This window comes from Indicator indicator, chromosome 2 (assembly GCF_027791375.1).
Source record: "Indicator indicator isolate 239-I01 chromosome 2, UM_Iind_1.1, whole genome shotgun sequence".
Classification (NCBI taxonomy): domain Eukaryota; kingdom Metazoa; phylum Chordata; class Aves; order Piciformes; family Indicatoridae; genus Indicator; species Indicator indicator.
The window spans coordinates 25614841-25642549 of NC_072011.1; the positions used below are offsets into that span (position 1 = coordinate 25614841).

Here is a 27709-nt window from a genome sequence, read left to right on the forward strand (position 1 = left end):
ACAGAGGGAAATATCCCACTTACATGCAAGCCTGTCTGGATATTAGAATTACATTTTTCTTGTGTTTAATTATAGGTGTCTGACTGAGCAGTAAATTTATGCCTGTGTATTAAAGGAGCAAATGTGACCCTGAAACATCAGCTCCTCTTTGTTGAAGCAAAGCACTGGCATTGAGAGAACTTAACAGTGTTGTGTATTTTGATGATAAGGGATTGTGCCAGAATAGCTGTTAATTACCTGCTTTGTTTGATATGGAAAGTGGTGGTTCTGCACTTTTCTTCCCACCAGTGACAGTACTCAATTAAAACTTCTATTAAACAGTAATAATGCTCTTGTTTATCTGGTGAGGAAGACGTGAGGTGATGACAATTAACAAGATTTTTTTTTTTTTCAGCTGTTTGGAGGCTGATTTGTGTGTTGTGGTGGTTTGGGTTTTTTTTTTTGTTGGTTTGGTTTATTGTGTGGTGGGGTTTTTTTTCCTCATGAACCTAGTGGTGGTAAAGAAAAAGGAGTTTTGTGGTTTGGTGTGGTGTTTTGCTATTTGTTTAATTCTTTGAGTCTTAAATCTTGCATTTAACTAATAGTGGCTAGTAGAAGATAAAATAAATCCTTTACTGTAATGTCGAAGTATAAATTTGGAAGATGCTTGCTCTGTATGTCTTGGTTCATGTCATTACTGTGTGAAGCAATCCTTATTTCACTATGGGGTTGTTTTTATTGTTGTTTTTGTTTATTATGTTGCTCACCTGCTAGAAAAACAGGGGAGTTTAAAATGTATTGATCGGGTTTTTATATCCAAGTATTTTCTAATGTAGTTGTTTTTTCTCAGGTGCTATTAGTGTTTGTTATTTTGTAATGTCCTCAGATCTGATTTTGCAAGGCTTTGTAATCATATGTTTTTCCCAAATGTCTTAAGTATGTGACGGAACTGAATGCAGTATTTTGAGTGGGAACCCTTCGGTATGAGATAGAATTCTCTAAGCAGCAGCTGGTTTTATGCATATCTAAACAGGAGAAAGAGTAAGGCGAGGAATAGAAGAAAGACTTGGTAATCTGTGTGGATCTTCTTTCATTCAGTATACATAATAAGGTTATGGTAAAACTTAACATTCATCAAGCAATTGTATTCCCTTCATCCAAAGAAATTAAGTGAAAAGGAGTAGTTACTGTAACAGCTTTAAAGCATGTACACAGTTGAAGATCTCAGTGGATATGGTGGTATATGCTAATTCAACTGCAACTTCAGAGCTTTATCTCTTAGGTGAATAGAGGTCATACACAGAAAGTAAGATTGCCTGAAATCATTAGACACAATAAAGTTTCATAAAGCATGTTGCATATACTGAATGTGCGGTTAAGCAGTAATGTCTGGTCTTAGATATACTTGAGAATTGAACAAAACCAAACAAGCCCCATTATTTCAAAAAGTTTTGTCAGGTGTGAAAAACTTCAAAGTGTTTCTTATTTTCTTGGAAAGCTTAAAGGAGTATCATTGTTAAAGAGCAGAAAGCTAGCTTTTATTTGGTAGTGGAGATTTGTAATCTCACAAAATACAAGCAAACATCAGAGAAAAATCAGGTTGAAAAAAGGTTTTGTTTGTTAGACAATCATGGTTTACAGAAAAAAAACTAGAAAGCCTCACTTGGATGAGATCTCATAAATGGTGTGATTTTTGCATTAGTCTGCTTTTCTTTCTGGGCATATGAAGTGATAAATTTAATGGGATTATTTAATTGCTTAAAGTTAGGAATACATTTTTTCATGACTACTGATTGCATTTTCTTTAGATGATTCATAAAGTCAAACGTAAATTTGTTTTTACTCACTAAACAGTTTAATGTAAATAGTGCTAAGCATTAAATTAGATAAGGTTTTTATCATCTGGCATTTTGAAGTGCAATGATCTCTGTCCGTTTTTTTTTTTTTTCCAGTTTTCTTTTTTCTACACTGAAACTGTAGATGAATTTTGACATTGAAATTATTTACAGTGCTAAAACATGTAAAAGTAAACGAACATTTTCTTTAGCAGTTGCCTTTCCTAGACCCTTTTGTTATGAGCAGGCTTTCCCATTACATTCCTTATTATTCCTCCAGGACTTGCAGTCACTTCTGGGGGGAACTTCGGTATATCTGATTGTGCCCTAGGGTGAGGTTCCTAAATCTGAGACTGAAGAGAAGTTCTCATTTCTAGTTGTAACTTGAAAAATGCCAGCTGGAATGAACCAATCAAGTGGTTTTCTGCATTCACTTCATCAACAGTTTTTCCTGAATTTTCCTGTTTAAGTTGAACAACAACAAAAAAATTGTCTTTGGTCTTAAACTTTCTTAAATAGGAAAGGAAAAGCTTAATATCTTGATATCTTTAAAAAAAAAATCCTTAAATTTGTTTTTCCAGTGAGGTTTGGGACATGAAAAGTATAGAAGCTAACAGTTGACTCTCTCAGCCTTCCAAAGCATCCTCTGGAAGAACACTATTTGTTAAGCATCATCATAACAGGTTTTACATACCACAACACATAAGGAAAATTCAGACCCCTAATCTCCCCTTTACAGTCTCTGAATTGATGGTATTTTTCATTTGAAATATATACCCACTTACTAAATATGCCTGTTTTTTCTTGATGATGAAAACAGTACTGTTAAAAGCATGTGAGGTGTCCCTGCCCATGGCAGGGGGGTTGGAACTAGATGATCCTTGTGGTCCCTTCCACCCTGACTGATTCTATGATTCTATGTCATAAAACTTGTTTTTATTGCAGATATAAGCAATGAATCATAATATCCAGCAGTCTGAGATCCTGTCTGTGTAGGATCAGCAACTAAAAAATTGACAATGTGGATGGTATTTTATTTATGGTTGGGGTCTATAGAGCATGTGTCACCTTTGTGCTTTTAGCTTTAAGCAAGCACTTGCATGCATCTGGTATTTTCAGTATTCCGTCTGCTGAGGTCATTCGTGAGCAAAACTACATAAGGTTGTAAAGTAGATAGTGGTGATATTGATGTTCTTTATCCCCTCTCTCCCTTTTCTTAGCAATTTGGACAGTTGAGGGGAGAATGTGGTTCTCTAAGGGGTAAAAATTAAAAATTTACTGGGAAAGAAGGTAAGGAGAATTTACCATTTAGCCCTTTGAATGTCTGTGCCTCAAAGCTAGGATTTTTTTTTTTAAATAAAATTAAATTTTGAGTGATTCCAAATTCTCTTCAAGAAAATGTGAAGAATCCATCTAGAAACAAACTTTTAGTTCTATATATTAGCAGAGTCAAGTTATGATGACCTTGGATATGCCTTAAACCAATTTGTAATGATTAATGTCAGAGCAGTTCTTCTTCTCTTGAAAGGTAATTGCCTATGACATATTGGATGCCAGATTAGATCATCCTGATGATTACTTCTGGTCAAAGTCTCTGAAATTGGAAAAAAAAATTACTTGGATTTAAGCTTAGATATAAAAAGAGAAATAAAAGTAAGATGAGCTGAAAAAAAATTCCATATGAGATATGAAAAAATTCCATAATGAGATATTTAATTTACCATAAAGTTTGGTGAGTCCAGTATGGTTTGGCTTCATGTAATCTCAGAGAATCAAAGTATTACAGATATTTTGTGGATTTTTTTTTTTTTTTGTATATTGAGTTCTATTACTTTGGTCCTGATGTGAATAGGGCACTTCTGTAGTGGCAAAATGCCTCAGTAATCCTGAATTCAAGAGAGTATTCAGCAGCAAGTTCTAATTATTAGAGTACTGTGCTCTACTTGTGTGTCTTATTACTGGCCTTACCTTAGAAAAACTTCATTGAAACAGATTGGCAGTGTTTTCGGAGTGTCTTTTTTTGTCTGCATTAAGAAAAGTATATTCACTTCTGTGAGAAATTTGAGACTGTTCAAGGATTTTTGTAGAGGAAAAAATGTGAGACATCTCACTAATGGGCAATAGAAAATTAAATTCTGAAGCAAGTTTGGTGAGATAAATAGTATCAGGTCTGAGAGATCAGGAGGGAACTGAGAACAAGGTGTTAAGTCTCCACAACAGTAGCAAAAGGCATTTCTTCTTTTCCTGAACGTATTCATAAATGATGAATTTTTTTTTGCAAATGCATTTTCTATGTTGATAAACAGTTTCTTGCTTTCTCTAGTTTACAAGAGTAATTTTCATATGTATCAAACTAGGTAATTTACCACTTCTTTAAATTCCAGTCTCTTCACTCTATCTTCATACCAGCAGTTGTAGTGGTTAAGAATCACATAGTTATTTGGAGGTGGGGGTGATTATTGGGATATACAGAACTTGTGGAATGCATGGATTTCAGTATTCTGTGATAACCTAGCTAACAAGACTGTGTGTGGTTGTCTGCATACCACAAAACAACCAACCCAGCACCAAAACAACAAACAAAACCCCCGACAACAAAAAACCCAGATCAAACCAAACTTATATCTGGTAATCTTAAAAGGAATTTGACTCAGTATAAATATTTTTTTAAGTGGGTGATATAATGGGTATTGAAATAACCACAGATGTCCTTAAATCCGAGTTTAATTCAAAACTTTACTAAATTTTTATCAAATTATGCAGGATTGAAGAGGCTTGTTCACTCTTAAGGAAAGTAATGCTTGAGCTCTGTAAGTTAATCATATTAGTTATCCTAAACAGACAAAATCTTCTTGCTGCCACAAATTACTGAAGATTCTCTGTAAGTGGTATGGCACTATAGTTGGATTGATCTAATGGTCAGTTGCCATTAAAAACCTTAGGACATCTGTTCCCACAGTTTCTTGTTTATCTTCAGGAGTCAGTTGAGTTTGAATTTCTTAAATTGGCCCTTCTGCAATTGTCCAAGCAGCAGGGGCAGCTCAGAGGAAGTGGCATAGTAAGGACCACTTTTTTCAGCGATAGATGTTTATTAAGCATGCAGAGTTAAATTTCACCTTTATATTCTATGATTCGAAATATTTTACATGTCTGTTTAAATGTCTGTTACAATGTTTTAATTTTAACTCATAGTATGCTACTTCACCATTAATTTCACCTATTAAAGTAAGACTTTTTTGATGAGAAGAATACGTGTTCAACAGAAAAGACTTATTTCATGAATTTTTTTCTTCATAGCCTTGAATCAAGAATCTGATGTATGATTCTGTAGTTGTATACTTTGTAGACTTCTAAGCTATTCTTCAGAACTCAACTTGATTTTCCTAATTTTGGCTTACTGAAAATTAAGTATTAGAAAATATTTTAGAGAAAGATATCCCCTTTCCCTGCCCTTTAAAAAAAATCATATCCGGTATCAGTTCGTAGTTCTGGAAGGAAAAACACACCCACTAAGCATGCGATCTTCCACTCTCAACTGCATCTTCAAAAAAAAAAACCCAAAACAATAATAAAAAAAGTCCCAATACAATCTACCTTTGAATTACATCACTGGAACATTAAATCTTGTGTCAGTACTGTTTGAATTGGTGCTTGCTGCTCCTTGCAACTAGATAAATAACTTTTTAATTGGTATGAATAAACAGGGAGCTACATTGAAGAAAAGATCTAGGATAGAAAAGCCCAGGTGTGCAGAATTCACAGTATTGGTAGGTGGCTTAAGCCAATGCTGCCCCTGAAAGAAATACGTATTAAACTGTACCTTGTGTCACAAGGTGCTCATATTTGAGTACATCAAACTAAAATGCTCTTGGAGAAAGGCGTTGAGGCTAACACGAGTTTAGAGTTCCAACAAGATCACGTTCCATGTATGTAGTGATGAGGAATTTCTTCCAGTTCACAGATTTGACATTACTGAAAACATTGATTACAACCCTGTACTGGTCAAGCATACTTTCTGTGATACATAATTTGAAGACAACTTCTCACGGTAGTGTTTTAAGTGTATGCTTTGGATATATTCCTGGTTTTAGGCATCCTGCTTTGTTTTTTCTCAATTGTGTGCTTTTCATAAGCAACATTTTTACCTTCCTTATTTACCAAAAAAATTAGACTTCTCTCTTTAATATATTAGCAATTACTACTAATTAGTAATTACATAGTTGAAGTGTAGATGGAAGGAATAGAGGATGGGCTTTTTTAAACCTTTTTTTTGAAATTGATGAGCTGTTGTGGTTACTCCAACAATAATTGGTGTTAGTTTAAGCTAACCTCTTTTATCATTTCCATGTGGTATGAATTTGACCTTTTTTTAATTAGCCTATCGTGCTATCAGACAAAATGCACTGTTAGGTAGTAAAAGCATTTTGGCAGCTTGTAAATTCTGGTAGCAGCATCATTGTAGCGTGTATATGAACTGTCTTACGGACATGTTGGTAGTGGAAGAGAAAATAATGTTTGTATCCCTTTTACGGGTAGCAAACTCATGGATTTCCCTCCCCCGTTTCTATTTGTGAAGAACTTCTAAAAATCATTTTACTCCTTATCTTGCTATTTTGAAACATAAAAAGGGCCCAAGAAGGATTTCATCTTTAGTTTTCTGATTGCTTTTTATCTTAAAATTTTAATATACAATGTGGGATTTTTGGTGGAGTGGCTTTTGTTTGGTTTGGTGTTGTGTTGTTTTAAGGGGGGAGGGGGGGGGAAAGAAGGGGAACTGTTTTGTTTGTTCTGATTTTATCCCCCCCCCAAGTTCTGTTGTGTTTTGGTTTTATTTGGTTTTAGGTGTCTTGGTTTTGTGTCATTTGGGTTTTTTTGTTTGGGTTTTGAGTTTTTTTTTCTGTGTATGATATTAATTAAATTGTGCAAGTCAGTAATGATAGTGCAGGAAGACTTAACTCTGGAAAGACATTTTGTATTATCACTTGAAGGAAAACTTGGATTGGGGGAGATGAGGAGAAGAAAGATGGAGTTTTTGTTCCATGTTCTGTGATGTAGCTGCTGTTGATTATTTTCCCTTAACTAGATTGTCTTATGGCTTCTTAGGATGTCAATCTCGAGTGTAAACACGAAGGAATGAATAGTATCCACCATAGGATAAAATAAAAACCCTAATTCCAACTCTTCATGCCTCTCTTAAACATCTTAAAGAAGCAAAATAGGGCACAAGCCCAATTTTTTTTTGCTTTTCAGGTCTCCTTTAAGAGCAGAGACAGCCATGATCCAGCAGTTTTGGAGGTAGAGGCAAGTAAATGTTTTACTTATTGTAAACATTCCAATAAGCTCTAGCAATTCACCTATAATTTGAGGAGTCCCTGATAGAGAGTCTCAAACACCCCTTTCCCCCTTCGCTGAATGATAAATTTGCTTTGTATTTTTGATGTGGGGAAAAATATGTTTAAGCTATTATTGACAGGCTTCAATCAGTTACCCACTGTTGCAATACCTAATTGGTGTAAACATACACAACTTTAATATTAGTAAGGTAATAATAATTCTTTTTTTCTTGTGAACCTGTTTTCAAAACGTAAATCGTGTTGGGTCATTCATGATATAGTGATTCTGGGTAATGTTTGCTACCTCCTGCTGCTAGAGTTCAAATCAGCTTTTCAGCATTCTCACTAAAGACAATTCAGCAACCTCTTAGGTACTATGTCTGTAATTATTTCTGTGCTGGGCACACTTCTGAGAGCTCATGTTGAGTTTCTTCTGAAGATATTGCTTGTACTCTTGAATTAGTATTTTTGCTCTTTTCTGAAAGCCATATTTGAAGGTACAGGAAGGAATTACCCATCTGTACGGCAGAGGTTTTAAAAATTAGTCAGCTTTTTGAATGCTATTGCTCTTCAGGAAATTTGACTCCTTCACTTATCTCAGGCTGCAGTTCCAGGCCTCTCTTTGGATGATACAAGCCAACACTTGCTGTTCAGTGGCGCTTAGACCTTGGCCAGGCATGCTTTCTCCCTTTCTTGAGAGAGTTGCTGGTGATTTAAATGACTTTGACTTGCTTCGCTGCTAAGGCAGCTGGAAACTAGAGCTGTGAACTTCCTTGTTGCTATTGAACCATGAACCGGATTTCAGGCACTTAAATACACAAAAGTGGGACTAACAGTGCTGACTTAGAATAATTTAAATTGTTGTGGGGCTAGAGGCTTTTGGAAAGTACAGTAAGGGTGCTTGAATTAGTGTAATAAAATGTATACTTTTATATATTTTTTTCTATTTAATATTTTGGACGATGGTATCTTCAAACACTGCTGTAATGTATTTACAAAGTATATTTACAGGTTCTGTTATCCCTTTGTGAATGACACATTCCACATATAAAGACAGTTAAACAATTTAAGCACAGATCTAAGAATTTCCAATACAGTGATTCAAATTGGAAATAAAGGTGCTGCGGTTTCCCACAAATGGGATTCTGTGGCAGATGAGCCGGGTACTCATGACTTGCTCCTCCGTCCTCTATCTCCCCAGATGCTGTGACTATAATTTGAGTTGCCCTTGGCTCAGAGAGGGCTAGGGGCCTCTCTAGAGGTCTTGTGTGCTCCATTGCTGGGCTGTAATCTTTCTGTGGCTCTTCTGGGATTCAATTTTCTTGGACCTTTTCCTCTTTCTGCCTTGGACCAGGTGCAAGGGCTAGGTGTAGTTGTTGACTGTTAGGACAAGTTCTTCAGCTGCTACTCTGGCAGCATTTGGCTCTTCTCTCTTTGTGGTAAGAACAAGGCCTGGATGTGTAGTTGTTCTGCTGGTGCAAGCCCTTCAGCTGCCACTCCAGCATCATTTGGTTCTTGTTGCTTGCTGGGAGGAGAACAAGGCAAGTTGCCTAACTTCTTGGCTGGTTTAAATACTGTTCCAAGACAATTAATGCCCTTTGGTAACACAGAACCCTGATAGCTAAACCTATAGGATGGGGCATATCCAAACGCTATTGGGGCATACAGTTCGCGGCTGTGTTACAAAGTTAATTATATGTGCTACATGTTTATCTGGAGCCCAGGAAGTGTCCAGGTTTGCACATTCATAGGGGCTTACAAGGTTGATTACATGTGTTATTACACATTTGCCTGGACCATCCTGACCCCAGGAAGGGTTTAGGTTAGTACGTTTGCAGGTGCTTAGCCATTGTCTGGGCTAGGGCATGTTTGGGGGTTTGACCCTTCCAGACAATTAGTCATCCTCGTTCTGTGGAGGTGATGCTTTTTACATCTTCAGATGCTACCCCAGCGTCTTTTTAGGCAGGCTTGAAACACCTGTTCTCTCCACAAGTGTTCTTTTTGCTGTATTTGTCTTATGCAGACGTTTGAAACAGACCAAGACTTTTTGACTGTGAATGATACTAGATGTGTGCTAACTGATAACTGGGAAGTAAAGCTGTGAAACTCTGCACTTATGTTTTAGTTCTTCTTAATATCAGCTGGTTTATTGTGAAGGGCTGGAACTTTTTAATGTTTTTGACTTTTTTTTTTTTTCTGTTCTAAAATAGTGAAGCTCATTTGTGACACCTGGATGGACTCTTAAGTCATAATACAGTGCAAAGATTAACATTTAATAGCAAATATTTAGAGATGTTTTAATTCTGCTGACAGCTTGCAGTTGTAACATGGAGCATATTAATGATAAGTAGTGTGCTGATGTTATTAATTCTTACCGCATTTCTTTGAATGCTTTAAGAGCTTTCTTCAGTGTGGAAACTAGTTGGGGTTTTGACTTTCTTCTGTCTCTTTTATTCATGATAAGGAAATCTGCATTGCTTCATAGCAATACAGAATTACGTGTATTTGCGAAAGTTCTGTTTTGAGAGGTGGAGGGAAATGTGCTATTCCGTGTCAAGAGGTTTACAACGAGGTCAAGAGAGGAGCTAGAGTTTGTGGAGCTATTTTGAGAGTATAGTTCAGTAGGATAAATTTTGCTAGTTAATAAGCTGTATTGGCTGAAGTTAATACCTGTGCCAGTTTGACAATGCAGAAGAGGGGAAAAATAAAGTGACCAGGTCAGGAAGTGGGAGGTCAGCACCTTCCAGTTGGCATCTGTTGGAAATGCATTTTGAAAAAGGGGATTATGCTTGTGCTTTCCTGAAGTGTAGGAAACATTTAGAATGAAGGAAGCCACTTTCCTTCTAGCTATCACTTTAGGTTGTAAGCAGAGCGTGTAATTATTTTTGTCCTCAATTCATACACAATGCTGTCTTATTTTCTAAGATGGATGAAACCGTTGTAGAATTTAAAAAGACATGCACATAATGATCTTTTCTCCCTAGCCTTACCATTGTAGCTCATTTTTTGATTATTCAGAAGTATTTTAGTATAAACTGTAAAGCTGTGGTGTGATTTTTGCAGAGGCCAGTAAGCATGCAGTTGTATATAATGAGCATTTTAACAAAACAAGTTTGTAAATTCTGAAGAGTAGAAGCAGTTAACTTTTTTAATTAATTTTTGTGTATTTCTGGTAATGCACTGGCATCTATTAAAAATTAGTCACTTAAAATATCCTGCAGTAGTCATAATCAATAGAGTTGGTGCATGCAATTAGTCATAAAGAAGGCTTGGAACAGAGAGTGTACTTTAGGTTATCTAGGTGGTAGCTTGGGTGTGTAGCAAGGATTTGTGACAACTGCTGCAGTGAAACAATATAGTTACAGTCTGTGAGAAAGGTTTCAGTCAAGCACTTGGAAAGTTTGTGTTCTGAGACCACTGGTGGCAGTAGCTTTAATTCTTTCAAGAGCTCAACTGCAGTTCATTAATACTGTCAATTCTGTACTCAGTGTCAAGTTTAAGCAGCGTTCTGTATTCTCCATGACAAAGTTTTGATTTATTTTTAAAGTAGAAGTTAGTTAGGTTTTTTTAATTTGCACTACTGTCTTGCCTGTTACTTTCCATGTGTCTGGGTTATTTGTTTACAAATAATTTTATGGGTTTTTTGTAATTGTTGCATCTGAGTAAATAGGAAAAAAAATCAAACTGTTTCAGATAGGAGTAAAGTCATTAAACACCAAAGATACATAAATACATGCTTGTGTAATCACCATAAGATTAAAATATAATTTCACAGTAAACTTGCAGTTTTAATGAGAGGAAAAAAAAAAGAAAATGGAGACAAAATACAAGGCTAGACTTACTACTAATTGTGCTAAAATCTAACAGTCCTTGCAGTAGTGGTATATACAGTATAGTTATAGAAATACTATATTCTTTGTTCCACCCAGTACTGTACTACTGATTGTGGGTCACTGTTGAAAACAAAATAATTGAATAAATCATGCACAGCAATATACTATGCTATTATTTATATACTCCAAAAAGCTCACATAGCTCATTTATTGAAACAGGAAAAAAAGGTAAAGACAAAATGCAAAAACCACAGAAAACCTGTATGAATGGAGGCTCAGCCTGACTGAAAACACTGCAATTAACTGGTGAGTTTTCTAGCTATTGAGCCAAATCAGTTAGTATATGGGTTAGAGTGACCCTGGAATTGAGCTTTTCAGTTGTTTCCAACTGGTAAACAGCCTTTTACCCTATCTGAACAATGCAGTGTATTTTGTAAGATGATTTGAATTTATGCTGCCTATAGTATAATGTCTGTTTAACAGTAATGTTCTGTGGAAAATGAGTTTGTTATATTTGTCAATGAATTTTACTTGCTTATCTTCTCCAAAAGATCCACAGTCTATAGAGGGACCCACTAGGGCTGAGCAAGCCATGATTTAAGCAGTGGGATATAACTGTGGGCAATCATCTGCTTAACAGTACCTGGTCAATAAGATAAAACCCTTCTTTAACAAATTGGGCCTGCTGACTGCAGAATTAACTTGGAACATCATTTCTGGTCTCACTCCACTCTAATCCAAAATGCAAGGCATCCTGATGCTGCTGTAAATCTGAAAATTGCTAAACTTAGTACTGTGAGAGAAGTCACTGCAACGAAATGAGAGCTAGCAAAGAACTGAGTGACATTAATGATATAGTTTGTTAGTGGAAAACACTTCTAAGTGATTATAAAAGGCTGTGTTGTTTTGTGGGATTTTAGTGGGTTATTTTTGTGTTGGTGGTGTTAGGTTTTTTGGTTTTGTTTTTCTGGGTGTGGTATTTCTTTGAGTGAGTGTTTTAGGCTTTTGGGGGGTATTTGGTTTGGGGTTTTTTTTTAAAGCCTTTTGTAATCTGGCACTATTAGTGTCACTGTATGACAAAGGGGGAAAACAGGACCATTGAAACCCAGCTAATATCTTCTGTGAAATTACAGGTTTTTAAGAGCGAGACTGCAAATTCAAATTGTAAGATGTCAGAATTAAGTTGGTGTTAAGCACTATGCTGTGAATTTACTAGGTGTTTTTCTTTGCCACACCCTTATTTAAATAAATGAGAGACGGTATGTTCATTTCTCAGGTAAGCAACTGAGATGTAACATTTGAAATGGAAAATCTTGATTGCTTTGCATGCTTTACTTGAAGTGAGTGGAAACTCAGTTTTCAGAATCCCTAACTTTTAAGTTGCAGTAAAATTACATTTTACAGAAGTGACACTGAGAAACATCCAGCATGTCCACTGAGTTGCAAGTCAAGTGGTCACAACATCGGAACCCTCATCTTAACCCTAACCCCTGCTGTGAGTGGTTTGGTGTCGCAGGGCTGGCTGTGCAGTCTCCTGGAGGTGTGACTGACAGCTGGCAGCTTCCTACAAAGGGATATGTCTGTGCCCTCCTTTGTGCTCAGCCTGCTACTTGTGGAATGTGTCACTGAGCCAGTTCAGCTTGCTAAACAGGCAAAACCTAATCTGACAGGAGTAGTTTGCTGCCATGTTAAGCTGGCACTAAAAGGATCCAGTGAGAGCCATTTGCTGGTGCAAAGGGGAAAGGACTGTGCAGGCAGCCAAGAGGAAGGATAAAGTAATAGAGCCATTTGTTTTGGTGGAAGTGAGCAGTTACCATTTCAGCTCGTTGCTGAACTGAAGCCTAAGGAAGAAACCCTCCTCTGCAAGAAACCTCAGAGTAGTTCTCACTTGCAATTTGGGAGAGTTTCTTTCACAGAGGTGACTGTGTAAGAACACTATTCTAATTGTAAGCACAGACAAGGTGTCTGAATCTGGCAATATTCATTTAAACAATGCTTACTAAAAAGTTCAGTTTGTTTTAGTGCTACGTTTTCTTGTTGGCATAAGAGGTGATTTGAATCTAATTATTGAGGATAGCATTTAGCTGCCTGGGCACTTCAGTCTTCTTGCCCTCCCTGCAGATCTACAGGAAATTGAAGTGAATCAGACACCTGCTTTTTGTTATGCATCTTTGAGGAAATCTTTAGGGCAGATTGATCTCAAAGTTTGAAATAAGAAAGGGGGAATAAGAAAAATACTACATGTAACCATATGAATGCTGATACACTGTTTTTCATTACGGTCAAGGTTCCACAAAGCACTTCAATTTACACACCTAGGCAGTGTAAGATACAGGTTTTATCTCTCTTTATTTTTTTTTCTTTTGAACTTCACTGAATGTGAACAGTTTCTTTATGGCTTGGAAAGTTTTTCAAAGCTTATATTTGGTTTGAGTTATGAGTCTTTTATTTATTGCTTAAGGATCAGTGTGTCCTAAAATAAAAGCTAACAGCATATTTCTTCAAAAACAATTTTATTTTATGAGACATCTGATTTTAAAGAAAGTGGGAACTGTTCATATTATTAAATGCAGATCCCGTAACCTTTTTGTACATACAAGAGTAAAATCTATGAAGCTCTTGGTTTTTTACTTCAGTTGGGTGTTTTCCATGGGCAAAACAGGGAACAGTTCTCCTTTTCTTAAATTTAGCTGGCAGATTTGTGCAGTTTTATAACTGGCTGAAGCTTGCCTGTTGGAATGTGGGTTAAGAGATGGTACTTTTCCATTTTTTAGCACACTTAGGTTGTTAACATGCTCAAGTTTCCTTAAAAATGTTCCGTAGTGACATCTTTGTACACTTGTGCGAAGATTTGGAGTAAGTGAAGTTTTCACTTTTCTTACTAAATATTATGCAGTTTCTGAAAATATGTTGAGAAGATTAGTAATTGCTTATTGTGGAGTAGTTCTTGCTTTTAAAAGCTTACAATTTTTTTTGTAACTAAAAAAAAGTGAAGGGTTGTTGTGACTGTATTTTTGTCTTTACAATATGCTCCCATTACATTCATCAAGATTTATGCAGAGGAATCCCTTTTGGTGCATGTTTTTGACATGTATGTGTATATATGTGAGGTATATATGCACCTCATCCTTGAGGAAATACTAAAAGCAAAATGGATTTTTAAGTACAGGCTAACTCACTGAACTTTGGAAGTTACAGGCAAATCGAGCAGGAAAGTAGAAGTGTGGATATGTTGGCATTTATGCAGGGTGTAAGCAGTTCTATTTTAATAGCTCTAAGGTAACTTGGCTGTTATATTTTTAGTTTGTATTTCTTTTTCCTCCTTTAACAGTGCTATAAATGCAGTCAAATACAAAATCAGTCATTCTTAATTATAAAAATGAAGTCATGTATGAGTTAATTCAGCTTTGATTGTTTCTTAGATTTTTGACATAAATGAGTGAAAATTTAATTCATGGAATTCATGCTTAGATTAAGCAGAAATAGCACAGGCAGAGATGTACAGTTTCATTTGATTTCTTGACCCTCATGAACTGTTCAGCATCTCTTAACATGTGGAGCTGTCAAAGAGCTGGAGCACAGGCATTTTAAAGGAATGAGCTTTACTGAGAAGTGGATCAATTTAACACTGAGCTAAAGTTACTAAGGAGGGAAGTGCTTGTGCATTGCCCAAATTTGCTGTGCAAGGCAGCAGTCGAATCTAAGCAAAGCAGAGAGGAAAAAATACCTGGATTAGAGAAATAAAAGTGGCTGAAATTCAGTAAAAAGAGATGCCACAATTATCTGGAGTAATTAAATGATAACCCTTCAAAAGAGGAAAACCAATATTTATAATATAAAATTATGTTACTGGGCTAAGAGCTGATCATGTTCTCCATTGAATTAAAACCAACCAAACCACCCTGCCACAAACAAAAAACAATCTAAACATTTATTTTACATTTTTCACTTTTATATGTGCTAGTGACTAATATTACATTGATTGCAGTGTTCAAAATTCAGTATGATGTAAACAATCCATAATTGCAGTCAGAAATAGGGTTTTGGGGTTAGGGGCTTTGTGTGTTTGGTTTGGTGGGTGGGGGGAATTTGTTGTGTTAAGAAATACTGGGAAGTAACATACTGTGTAGATTAGAAAAGTGAGAAACCAGTGAACAGACTTCTTTCTCTTTTTTTATGTTTTCTTAGGTACAGGTGAGGAGGAATAGTAGCCTTTCCTTTTAAATGGAGAGTAAGTAGTCAGAAATGTGAAGCTGTAGCTCAGGTATTTCCCATTAATTCCCAAATTCTTAACAGGCTCTGATAATGCTTTTCATCTTTATTGATCATTATTCATATGAAAGAAAGTTCCATATGAAGAATTGAAGGGGCTCACCTTGAAGCTGTAAATAAAGGCTTTCTTCAAAGTGCTACTTACATGTTCTACAACTGCAAAAAAAGCCTCCAGTCCAAAGTCAAAGAACAGGAATTCATCTTCTGGTTGAGGTCCTTTGTTACTGGTGTAGAGATGGCTCCAGCATCTCGTGCACATGAGGGTTTTTTTCTTCCTTTCCTGGGCAGTGATTTGTCTTCTTGAAGAGCAAAGTGGAAAGTGACTTCTGCCTTTCTTTGACATCTTTCTTATGTTAGGGTGCTCCTAGAATATAAGTATGGTGATTTCAATGGATTTTTGGCTGAGGCAGTACCAGGATCTTGATTGGAATTTCCTGAGCCAATGTACATCACATTTTCTTGGAGTTGCAACTTCTTTCATGAAGTAACTTTATTGATGTTGACATGCATTTTAAAGTATGTTGAGACTCTGTAGACTGAGCAATTTAATATCTGTGTGTATAAAAGTGCAAGGTATATATGTACTGCTTGATGCTAAGGTAGATGAGGGGCAAAACTTGACTTTTATCAGCCTTTTTATCATCAAAAACTCAGTAGTAAATCAGTTTTATACTGATCAATACTGCTCCTAAACATAAAGGCAGATTTATGCAGAAGTGATGTTAGAACAGTTGAGGACTTCATCTGAAATAAACGTACTGTCTGTATTTCCTGATTAGAGAATGCCCTGAGGAATGTTATCTGCTGTCACAGATCAGGTTTTGTTGATCTAAGCCTTCATTTCAAATTGTCTCTTGTACTTTGAGATTCAGAATATTGAAGTACTTCCCTGAAAATAAAAAGAATTTGGAGATAACCTGGAACTAAGACAACTATATTGTATTCAGGTTTTACTGATACTTCATCTTCTTTCAAGAGAACTTGATATTTGTTTACAAATACATTAGCAGTGGTCAATGTGTGAAAATAGTCACAGTATTGTGAAATGCCTTGTACTGCTTATTCCCTTTTCTGTAGAGAAATAAAATTTTAGTTGGTATCAGTGTAACACTGTCCCTACATGAAGTTTACTGCTTCAGGAATACTGCTAAAGTTAAAATGTTAAAACTCTCACCTGTAGTCCAAAGACAAGAGAAATGAATAGCCTCACTCCTTTGACCTAGGTAAAATTTGATACTTCATGGTAATTTTTAAATATCAGCATTAACAATTATACTCATTTCTAAGAAATTTATCCAGGTATTGTGTTTATGCTGTGTTTCATGTAGTAATTCTCCTTCCCTGAGGATACCAAGGCATGCGCACTTCTTAACTTTCATCCCCAAACAGAGAAATACTCAATTTTAAACTCCTTGGTTTTGATAGCACTCAGCAATACGAAAATTGTTCCACAAATCATTGCTCATATTTTTCACACTGGCACAACTTCAGACAAATAGTCAAGAAGAAAATCCCGGAGAGATGGAACGCTGTTGCATGCTTCGTAGAAACTTGACCTTTGCAGTGGAGAGTTTCAGCTGGCTCTGCTGTCTGAGCTGTTCACTGCCCAGCTGTAGCTGTGAAGGGCAGAGCAGGTGTAAGGGCACTGGCTTGGGCAGTGGCAGGAGCTTCCTATTCCATCAGTAGACCATGGTCATTGGTTGTGTTCAGTTGTGCAGTGGAACTACAGCTGTAGGAAGATCCAGTGTTGTGTTTTGCACATGCAGGAACCATTTTGACTGCCAGGCTGACTGGGACTTGGACTTGGGCTTGAAGTTTCCTGAGCACCACTGAGGCTTCAAAAGAGAGAGCAGAATCCTCTTCTGTGCCTTTAAACGTTAGGTTGTTTCATGCTATCACTTTTTTATTATTTAAGAGCCCTTAAAAGATTTTTTTAGCTAGTACTCTGACAATGTATGAATGCTAATGGCTACTTTAATGTGAGCTGGAAGACACTCACTTCTTAATGCAGAATTGTCTGAAAGGGGCTTAGCATACAATAATAACGAATAATTAAAGACCTATTAAATAATGCTAACTTGTCTGACAATCAAAATAGTAAATATGTGACTGTTCACTTGAAGCAATTGATATGTTGCTTCTGTAGGAGAAAACCTTAATCAAAAATTCGAAATGCAGAGTAAGCTACAGTGTTCTCCCAGACCAGGTGCTACTCCTTCAGCATTTCATTTTTGTTTTCTTCACTAGTTTTCTGCTTGTGAACTGCTACTATTAGAATCTCAGTAGGAGCAAAAGTATATGTTAATTTGCTTGACTGTAACTGCACAATTAAAGCAGTTTATCAGCAGGGGTTAGGATAATCAGTGTGTTCCAGTGCTTCATGTTACAAAATTACTTCTGTTGTTCAAACAGATACTGTAATTAGTGCATCATTTTAAACTAGTTTTCTGTAGGGCTGACTTGGAGTTTCATCTTATTAAAATCCTGTATTTTGCTACTTACCTAAGCACTTCTTTTTGCAGGCCTCTTTTAGAGTAACAATTAATGAAATGTTAATGTCACGAGTATATCATGTGAATGCAAGTTTGGGGAGGTGGGTAGTTTTTCTTGTTTGTTTTTTTTTTTTTTTTTCACTGGTCCCTGTCAAGGCTTGCATTAACGGGTTAAAATTGAAGGAGAAAACTCCATATAATTACCTGTGAGAAGAGGCGAGCACCAGCCTCTCCACAACATCCTTTCAGGTAGTTGTAGATAGCAATGAGGTCTCCCCTCAGCCTAACTATACATCCCCAGCTCCCTCAGTCACTCTTCATGAGATTTATTCTCCAGGCTCTTCCCCAGCTTCTTTGTGCTCCTCTGCACTCGCTCCAGCAACTCCACATCTCTCTTGTATTGAGGTGCCCAAAACTGAACACGGTACTTGAGGTGTGGCCTCACCGGTGCTGAGTACAAGGGGACAATCACCTCCCTACTCCTGCTGGACACAGCATTTCTAATCCAAGCCAGGATGCCATTGGCTTTCTTGGCCACCTGGGCACACTGCTTGCTCATATTCAGTTGCTTGTCAGTTAGAACTCCCAGGTGCATTTCTGCAGACAGCTTTCCAGCCACACCCTAGCATTCAATCTGACATTATACAAAAAAGATACTCCCTTTTATTCTAGGGGCGGTTTCCCTTTTGCTCCAGGGGGGTTGGACTCAATGATCTTAGAAGGTCCCTTCCAATCCCTAACATCCTATGATTCTACCTTTTCTGTGCTTTTTGTCATTCTGTAGGAAGAGCAACTCGTTCTAACGGGTTGGTGAATATAGAATTTAATAACATGTTGCTCCAAGCTGAGTGAGGATACTAAGGTTCATTTTCAACATTTCCTTGAGCCAGTGGTTTTATTCTTTTGACCATCATTACTGGAAATTGTCTGAGTTAGAGCAGAAACAGTGCAAATGATGGGGCTCCTTTTTGTTTGTTGGGGTTTTTTTCAAATGCTATGGGCTATAGCTTTCTGACAAAACTGCCATTTGGAAAACATCCTTTTATTCTTACCACACTACAGTCATTGAAAAACTAATAAATCAATGCCTACATATAAACAGATACTAGTAAGTTTTGGGGTTTTTTTTCAGTGTTTCATTTTCCCTTAATGGCATTCTGACAGCTGGAAATGACTGGATTCTCCTTCACAAGTTTTTAGTTTGTCAACATGTTGTGGAGATGTGTGGAAAACAGAAGACACAAATCAACAGGGATCTGGACTTCAGTTTTTCTTCTCATGGAACAACTTTTCTAATATGAAAGCTTGGCTGTATAGATGTCAGTTGCATCCTCTGCCTGCTTTTTGGTTACCCCTTAAATCCCTCCCTCTCTTCCTTCCCTCTGCCTACCACAGGAAAAAAAGGACACCCTGTATTTGTATTACCTTTTGTGCAACTACGTTTTTGAGGAGTTGTAGCAAGATTATTTTTTGTAAACTGCTTAATTAATTGACCTTAATAACGAGATAATACTGAGCAGTATAGGTACCCTGAGGATGTGTGTATATATACAGGCAACAGAATGGAAGCAAAACCTATTTGCAGAATTAAGTTATGTTTAAGGATACTGAAATTTCTGCCAAACAAGAAGCACAATGGAAATTTCATCTACCAGTTATGTTGGTCTTAATGTTCTTTAATTTAGCAAACAGGATAGTTTGGTTATAATTAAACTTGTCTAATATTGTTGCTCCCTAAGGCTGCGGCATAAATCATTATACTCTATATAGTTTCCACATCTTCACTGCCTCCATTTTTCCTGTATAATTATTCTATAAACTTTCTCTGTAATGCAGCAAAAACTTCATGCTATGAATTACTTCTCGTGTATCTAATGTAAGTTTGAATATATGAACTGGAATTTTTTCTCTGAGTCTTTTGTTTAGGTTTCCTGTCTTTCTTGTTGCTGTTTCTTTCTTCTCTGTGTATACCCTTCCTACTGTGGTAATAAATTCTCCCCCCACTCCCCAAAATAACTCTTATGGCAATTTCTGTTACTCCTTGTGGCTTTTTTCTATAGGCAGAGCAGGCAACCAAGCCGAATTGCTTTACATTTAAAACATTTAAAACCTGGTCCCTGCCCCTGAGCAGGGGTTGTACTGGATTGGTGTCTGGGGTCCTTTCCTATCTCAGCCATTGTCTGGTTCTGTGGAGTAATCTGGTTTGTTTTAGTTGCAGTTTGCTTCAAGATAACCACAGTTTGTAGGTTTTTTTCTACAAAGTTAGGCAGCAGGGCAAGTTGTAGTCATTTTCTCATGCCCATCTTTTCACCGTTTTCCTTCAAACAATTTCAAGAGAAAACCCTAACCAAACCTTAAAGCCTTGAACCTTATTTTGAGAGTTTTAAGAAAGATTCCTTCCCGCTTGAATTCCACATATTTTCAATTTACCCATTCAGCCTGCTCTGTAATAAAACAGGGTTATGAAAAGATGTTTTCAAGTCTTGTTGCACAAAGGATTAATTTAAGTGCAGATTTATTTAGGGGAAAATGTTTTTCCCCAACCATCCTTTCAGGATTTAGAAGGAGAATGATGTAGCGTAAGAAATTGCAGCATTTAACTGCAAGAAGTTGCAGGTTCTCTCTCCTTCTATAAGCCTAGCCTTGTCGTATATTTCACTGCTAACATTGTTTGAACTGAAGACCTAGTGTAGCTCTGAATTGCCTGCTTTTTGGTTTAAAAAAACCCAACAAAACAACCCAAAAACCCCACACCCAGAAAAACCACAACACAAAACCAAACAAAACACAAAAACCTAACAAACAAACAATAAAACATACATATTGGTGTAACATTCAAGTAGCATTTTCAATAAGCCAAAAGATGACATTCCTTGGAAAACTGTTAACTCACTAAGAAAGTAGCCTTATGGGATGGAATAGAAGCAGTGGAGTATTTTGAAGCCCCAGTGGGGTGAGGTAGAACAGAAGAAATTGAAAGCCTGTTCCAAACTCTGTTCTCATATTTTTTTGAATAATTGTTTTTTTTTTTATACTATGTCCAGTTTTCTTTTTAACCTTTCTTTAATTTGACTTAATAAATAGTATTCTCAACAACAGGCATCTATTAATGTGCTACATGACCATGGAAGAGGATATCTAGAACTAGTCATATGCTAGTTCAGTTATCTTGTCATTAATTATTCATGTGACTGTACTGTGAGTTCTTATCTTAATTATATACATTATTATTGACCTTATTACACAGGAAACATATTTTCTGCCTAAAAGTAAATTAGGGAGTTTGGAAAAAAAAATTCTACAGTATCACCTGTTTCTTGTCCTATGTGCAGCTTTGTTTTTTAACTGAGCAAAAGAATCCTCATGGTACAATAGAATTAACTAGAAGTACAGCATCAACAGCTGAGAGTATTTTATTCTGAAATATTTTAATACCAAATAAGAGAGGAAGGCTACTTTGTTTTAGATGAAGTATTTTGTGTGTTTTAAAAGTTATAAATCAGACAGTCACTATAACAATGTGCATTTTGGTTTTCACTGCTGACACAGGTGCTAACTCTTTCAAATACTCCAAGATTTTGAGACTTACACCATATTACTTTCATTATGAAAGAAACCCACACAGTGCAGTAAGGCATATAGTGACAGGACATTGGATAATGGCTTCAGCGTGGAAGAAGTTGGATTTAGATGAGACATTAGGAGGAAATTCTTCCCAGTGTGGGTAGTGAGGCAGTGGAACAGGCTTCCCAGGGAAGTTGTGGATGCTCCAAGCCTGAAAGTGTTCAAGGCTAGTTGCCTTGAGTAACTTGGTGTAGTAGGAGGAGAGGGGAATTAGGAACTACATGGTCTTCAAGGTCCCTTCCAACACAAACTGTTCTACAATTCCATGGATTGTGGTTAAGCCACAAGTGAAGGCTCTTTTGTTGTACCCAGGATTTGAAATTTGAAGTAATTATTTTTTGTTTATACAGGCCTTTACTTACATTCAAAAGTTATAATAAACCTTTCTTGTTTACTAAAGTTTCGAGCCCCCTCCTTAATTTTATTATGGTTTAGATACTGTCTAAATTGGGAAGTTTAACTAGCTTTATTTACTGCTTAATAAAAAATGAGTTGAAAAGCTTCTTCTGTGTTATTATCTTAGTTTTTGAAAGACTGGATACTTTAATGTATTACTTTACTGATATTTGTTATTTAAAAATGTTTACTTTAGAACATTGTTTTGTTTAACATGCCGTCCCTTTCTGGAAGCATCATTAAGATTTATCTTTGACGTTATTAATGCCACTGATGTAACAGAATATCTGTGTAATGTCAATTGTCTGTTACATTCTGCTCTGTGACTTCAGTATTAAAGCCTTGTTGTCACCTCCTTTGTGCCCTTCATCCAGTACACGAAGCTCTGCTTTGAAACTTGCTTTTGTAATGTTTGGTTCTTGAACGTTTCCTTCATGAGTATTTCAAAGCAAATTTTAGCAGTGAAGAATTCTTATTCTCTTGTCCTTTCCAGTGATTCAGATGGAGTTCACGTGTAGGGTGTCTGTTGCACTTTTCTTGAAAATATTAGGCTGCTAAACCACCCAAATAGTTTATCTGTTTGACCCTTGAAAGGCTCCAAAGAATATTAAAAACAACACTGTTTTTAGTACTTCTTGTCCTTTTGTTCAGTTGGGAAAGGTACTCTGAGGAATCACATTCATTTTGCAGTCTTAAAAAAGAAAAAAAAATGAGGCTCCAAAACACCAGAAAGATGTTTTGAAGACTAAATTCTTGCTACATAACCACACAAACCAAAATCTCTATAATATGAAGAAGTCTTTTCCAATCTTGCTGAAAATGTACTTTGTTATTCACAGAATTGTGCTTGTCTACTGTTTATGTGATTGCTTTATACAAAATGTAAATTGTTTCATAGCTTCCATGTTTTAATTTTTTTTGTTCTGTAGGAGGAACAGAACCGAGGCAAGCCCAATTGGGAACACCTGAATGAAGATTTACACGTACTTATCACTGTGGAGGATGCTCAGAATAGAGCAGAAATAAAACTGAAGAGGGCTGTTGAAGAAGTGAAAAAGCTACTGATACCTGCAGTAAGTATTTGTATGCAAGTCTTTAATTTCTATTTCTAGAAGTTACTTCTGAGATACAGTTAATATTGCAGCAGTAAGTCTGCAGAGCAGCATAAAATCAAGTTCTGATACTGTTCTGTAGTACTCTAGTTATCTTTAATATGTCTCACCCCAGAGAATTAATCTTCAGAACAGAAAAGCATTTTTGAGAGGGTTTTTTTGCCTGTTTTAGATACACATGTAGGAAGTTATCACCTTTAAAAGACAATGCTGAACTGTTACAAACACTGGCTTTCTCAACTTCTTTCGGTATGGGGATGCTTGACTTTAAGGCTGGGAAATATGGCATGCTTTTATATTTTGCTTTGAGAAGATTCTGATACCTTAACAAAGACATGTTTCTTGGATTGTCACATTAAACACCTTCCAAAAAGGATAAAAGACTTCAGGAATGCAGTATCAAAAAAACTTTGCCATCTGTATACTGGGGAAAACAACACATTGCGAACTGAAAAGTGGTTGTCTTTCTCAGTTCCTGATAATGTGAACTGTCTCCTGCCCAGCCAGGTGACTTAAAGCTTTTTGAAGGTACCAAAATTGCCATGTGAGAGTTCTTTCCTTAGATTTGCTCTTTGTTCTCACTCAAAACAATGTGATTCAGTGTGGCTGTGTAGCGCATCCTATGCTATTAAGTTGCATCTTGGGCTGATTTTTACCATCACTTTTGTGGCATTTAAAAATGCTGGAAATAAATTGTATCTTTTTCAGTAGAGGAAAAAATTTCCATATTACAAGGAAAAATTGAGATTGTCTTGTGAAATATAGTAGTAGTTATTAAAATGACTTGATGATTTTGGTCTCTTAGCAAATGCTAATAGATCTTGGCTGTGAAAAAACTTGCGACATGCCGTATAAGTCCATTTATTCAGAACACATATTTTAAAGTTACTGAAGATTGAGAGACAGACTTAATTTTTGAACTAACAAAATATGGTAGAATATTAAGCAGGAGCTACGAGAAAAAGGAATTTAGACCTCTACACATTGCACATTGTCAGTCTCTGAAAGCAGAAGACAACTAGAGAAAATAGATCTTCAGAATTCATTTATTTACTACAGAGATACTGAAGTACATTAGGATTAAGTTTATAGTCAGGATTACAAACAATATTAAGAAAGACTTTAGTGGCAAAATCTGGAATTCTTATGTCTAATCTTTTAACTATGATGCGTCAAATAGTTAAAAATGCGCACAACTCAAAACTTCTGTGTGATGCAGAACTAACTTTATCAAACATCTACTGACTATTCTGCTTCTGTCTTATTGCCACATAGTATCACTGAAGGGTCATAGTCAAGATGACCTGATAGTTCAAAAAAAACCCCAAACAACCAAAAGCTACAAAACCCCAGTGTGTCTGAAGTATTAACTTGTATGCTCTGTGTATGTGTTATTTTTTATTTCTAAAGTTTGTGAATAGGTATGTTTTGATACTCAAAAAAAAAAATTAATAGTAGTTGTGATGGTGTCATCCAGCTCTTTGTCTTAAAAATACTCTGTTTCATTGAGTAACTCAAGCAGTTGGGAGACTTTTATAATCCTAACTACACATACTTTTTTTCCCTTTTAAGGTCCTGGGCAGTAGGGCTGAATTCACCTAGAAATATGTAAGGTTTCTGTATCTTAGTGTTGAAGTGTTGAATAGACTCTTCCAGCTGAATGTGTTTTCTAGATAGTCTTTTCATTATACAGATGTTCAGGTTTCTTTAGTTACTAATTTTCCTTTATACTAATTGACTTTACATATAGGATGAGGTACATACAACAGAATTAAAATTTCAGGCAGATGGCTTTTTACCCCTTTATCTTTTGATTACCCATTCTTCCTTTCTGAAGAAAACATCGTTATTCTGGTCTTAATATTCTTTGTATTGCTCTTCCTGTGTTGGGGCAGCTCTGGTTTTACTTGGTTGCTGCCTCCAGCTTGTCTGAAGACAACTGCACTACAGTTTTAATGAGTGATGATCCCTCCTTGTCAAACTGTGTATCATTTCCATTAAGAATTTTAAGATTGTGATGAGTAGGAAATAATGTTTCAGTAGAAGATTAAGTTTGTTAATACATTTGGTTCTTGCCTGTAATAGTGATTTTTAGACTTTTCAGTCTTGAATATCTTTGTTTGGCTGTATAGTATGAGGAAAAGTATTACTTAATGTGTCAGAAGATTAAAACAGGTGTGATACACTGTTTATAAAATAATGGATTATTATATTCTGTGTAGTAGAAGAGAAGACAGAGGAATTAAGAACAAAAACATAGTGGAAAGAAATCAGAAGAAGCAGGATTTGATTTTCATCTGAATACAATATTTGCCGTCTATTTGGTATGAAATAAAAATCACTGAATGAAAGCATCAAATAAACTGTTCACTGAATCGTGGAGCGTAATACTCTTCTTATATTCAGTGTCTTGAAACATATGCCAGGAAAAATATCACAAAGCATTGTATGAAGGTGGAGCGCAAAGAGCTACAACAAACGTATGTGACCCAATGGGTAAACAACAACAAAAGTAAAATCTGTGTTAAGTGGGTATTGGTTGCTTTTAATTGAGAAGAGATGTTAGAAAGATACACTACAAGCATTTTGTGTTTACAGTGAATGACTTGCTTTGCTAAAGTGTCTTTTAAATGGTAGTCCAGTAGGGTTTTTACTCAGAGTTTATTTTTGAAAATGTTTGCTGTACTCCTTATCAAAACAGCTGCAGAAAATGACAGTCGAGTGTTTCATCCAGTTTGATGTGATGTATACTGCATGATTTTTACAAATTGGAACTTTCTTTGTAGTGACACTTAGCATGCAACTACTTGATCTCCTTCTATTTACTCCCTGTTGTTTTGATGGTGTTTCTATTTTCAGTCACTTCTGTATACAACACAAGGTATAACAAGAGAGAATATAATGAGGGGGCAATGGTATTGGCATAATGTTTTGGTTTTCAGTTAGGTAAATAAAAGGCATTTCTTTTCCAAAGTCTACTTTCAGCAAGTGTGATGAGGCGATGTGTCTTTTTTAATTAAGCTTCTAATACTTTCTAAGTGTAGTTGTAAATTTCCAGTGTGGTTTATTTTCATATTCTTAAAATAAAGAGAAGACTGTCATCCTCTTAACTCTGACACTGTGCACTGTGAATTCCATAGCAAAAAAACTGATAGAGTAAAAAGAATTTAAATAATGTTAGATCAGCCTTTAGTTCTACTGAAAAAGGTAGATACTGTAGTAAGGATGTACATAGTTTGTTGCTTAGTAGCTAAGACTAGCAAAAGCTTAAAATTTGAAAGATCTTAGTAGAAGATTTAATTTGGTTTAACAATTAAAAAAAACCACAAAAAATTCTGCATGCAAGTTTGACTTTCGTGAATAGCTGTTTCTAATTAATTCTTGAATGGTGTACCGGTTTTACATTTCTGCTTTCATAAGCAAGTGCCACCCTCCATAGTCTCCTTGCTGAAATGTTGGTCATGCTGTGCAGTCCATTGTTTGCTGCTTGTTCAATTAAAAGCATAAAATGAATAAATGATAACAGTAGCAGAAAAGGGACACTGCTGTCCTTAATAGCTTTTTGAAAGTGCCTTCATGATATTTGTTTTGTCAGTTCAGTTGCAAGTCTCTCACAGTGTGTGTCATGTAAATGATTGAAAGTGAAGCTCTGTAGGTAACAAAACAGCCAAACTGCTTGGGAGTGACTGCTAGATGGAATTAGTTGCAGCTTAGGGAGAAGAGGAGAGTTTATAGTTGTTGGAAGGAAGGCAGGCCACTCAGGAGGACTGCAAAGTTGTTGTGAGGCCATGCAGGGAGAGAAAATCAGAAGGACCAAAGCCCAACTGGAAATTAATTTGGCTTCACCTGTTATCTCAACAAGAAATTCTTTTGCAAGTATACTGGCAACAAAAGGAGAACTAAGGAGAACCTCTGGCCTTTGTTGAATGGCGTAGGGAATAGAGGTCAAGGATCAGGAAAAGGCTGAGGTACTCGATACCCGTTGTGCTTCAGTCTTTAGTAGCAGGACCAGTTGTTCAGTGCATACCCAGCCTTCCTGAGCTGGAAGATAGCAATGGAGGGCAGAATATAGCTCCAATGACCAAGAGGAGATAGTTAGAAACCTGCTGCACCACTTACACATACACAGGTCTAGGAGGTCAGATGGCATAGACCCAAGGGTACTGAGAGAACTGGCAGGAGTGCTCATCAAGCCTCTTTCCATCATTTATCAGGAGTCCTGGCTAAGTGGGGAGGTCCCAGTTGACTGCAGATTGACAGGTATGACACCCATTTACAAGAAAGGCTAGAAGGAGGACCTGGGGAATTACAGACCTGTCAGTCTGACCTTGGTGCCAGGGAAGGTCATGGAGCAGGTCATGTTGAATGCCATTATGCAGCATGTGCAGGGCAACTAAGTGATCAGGCCCAGTCAGCATAGATTCATGAAGGACAGGTCCTGCTTGAGAAATCTGATCTCTTAAGACACATTTAGTGGGTAAGGGGAAGGCTGTGGATGTTGTTTACCTGAACTTTAGTAAAGCATTTGACACTGTCTTCTACAGCATCCACCCAGAGAAACTGACAGCTCATGGCTTGGATGGGTAGGTGCTTCCATTGAGTCAACTGGCTGGATGGCCAGGCTCAAAGGGTGGTGAACAGAGTGAAATCCAGTTTGTAGCAGTCACAAGTGGTGTTCTTCAGGGCTTACTTTTGGGTCCAGTTTTGTTTAATATCTTTATCAATGATCTGAATGAGGGGATTATGTGCACCTTCAGTAAGTTTGAAGACAACACCAAGTTGGGAGTGTTGATATGCTCAAAGGTAGGAAGGGTTTGCAGAGGGACCTGGACA

The 27709-nt window shown here is 36.6% G+C and overlaps 1 protein-coding gene across 4 annotated transcripts in view; it reads left to right on the forward strand.

The window, feature by feature from the left end:
• The window catches only part of QKI (QKI, KH domain containing RNA binding), a 147331-nt gene that overhangs the window by 76105 nt on the left and 43517 nt on the right, over positions 1 to 27709 (forward strand). For all 4 annotated transcript variants that reach the window (XM_054397988.1, XM_054397979.1, XM_054397996.1 and 1 more), the window contains exon 4: positions 22694 to 22837. In XM_054397988.1, coding sequence (XP_054253963.1) covers positions 22694 to 22837 — 144 coding nt within the window. The remainder of the gene's footprint in view (positions 1 to 22693; positions 22838 to 27709) is intronic.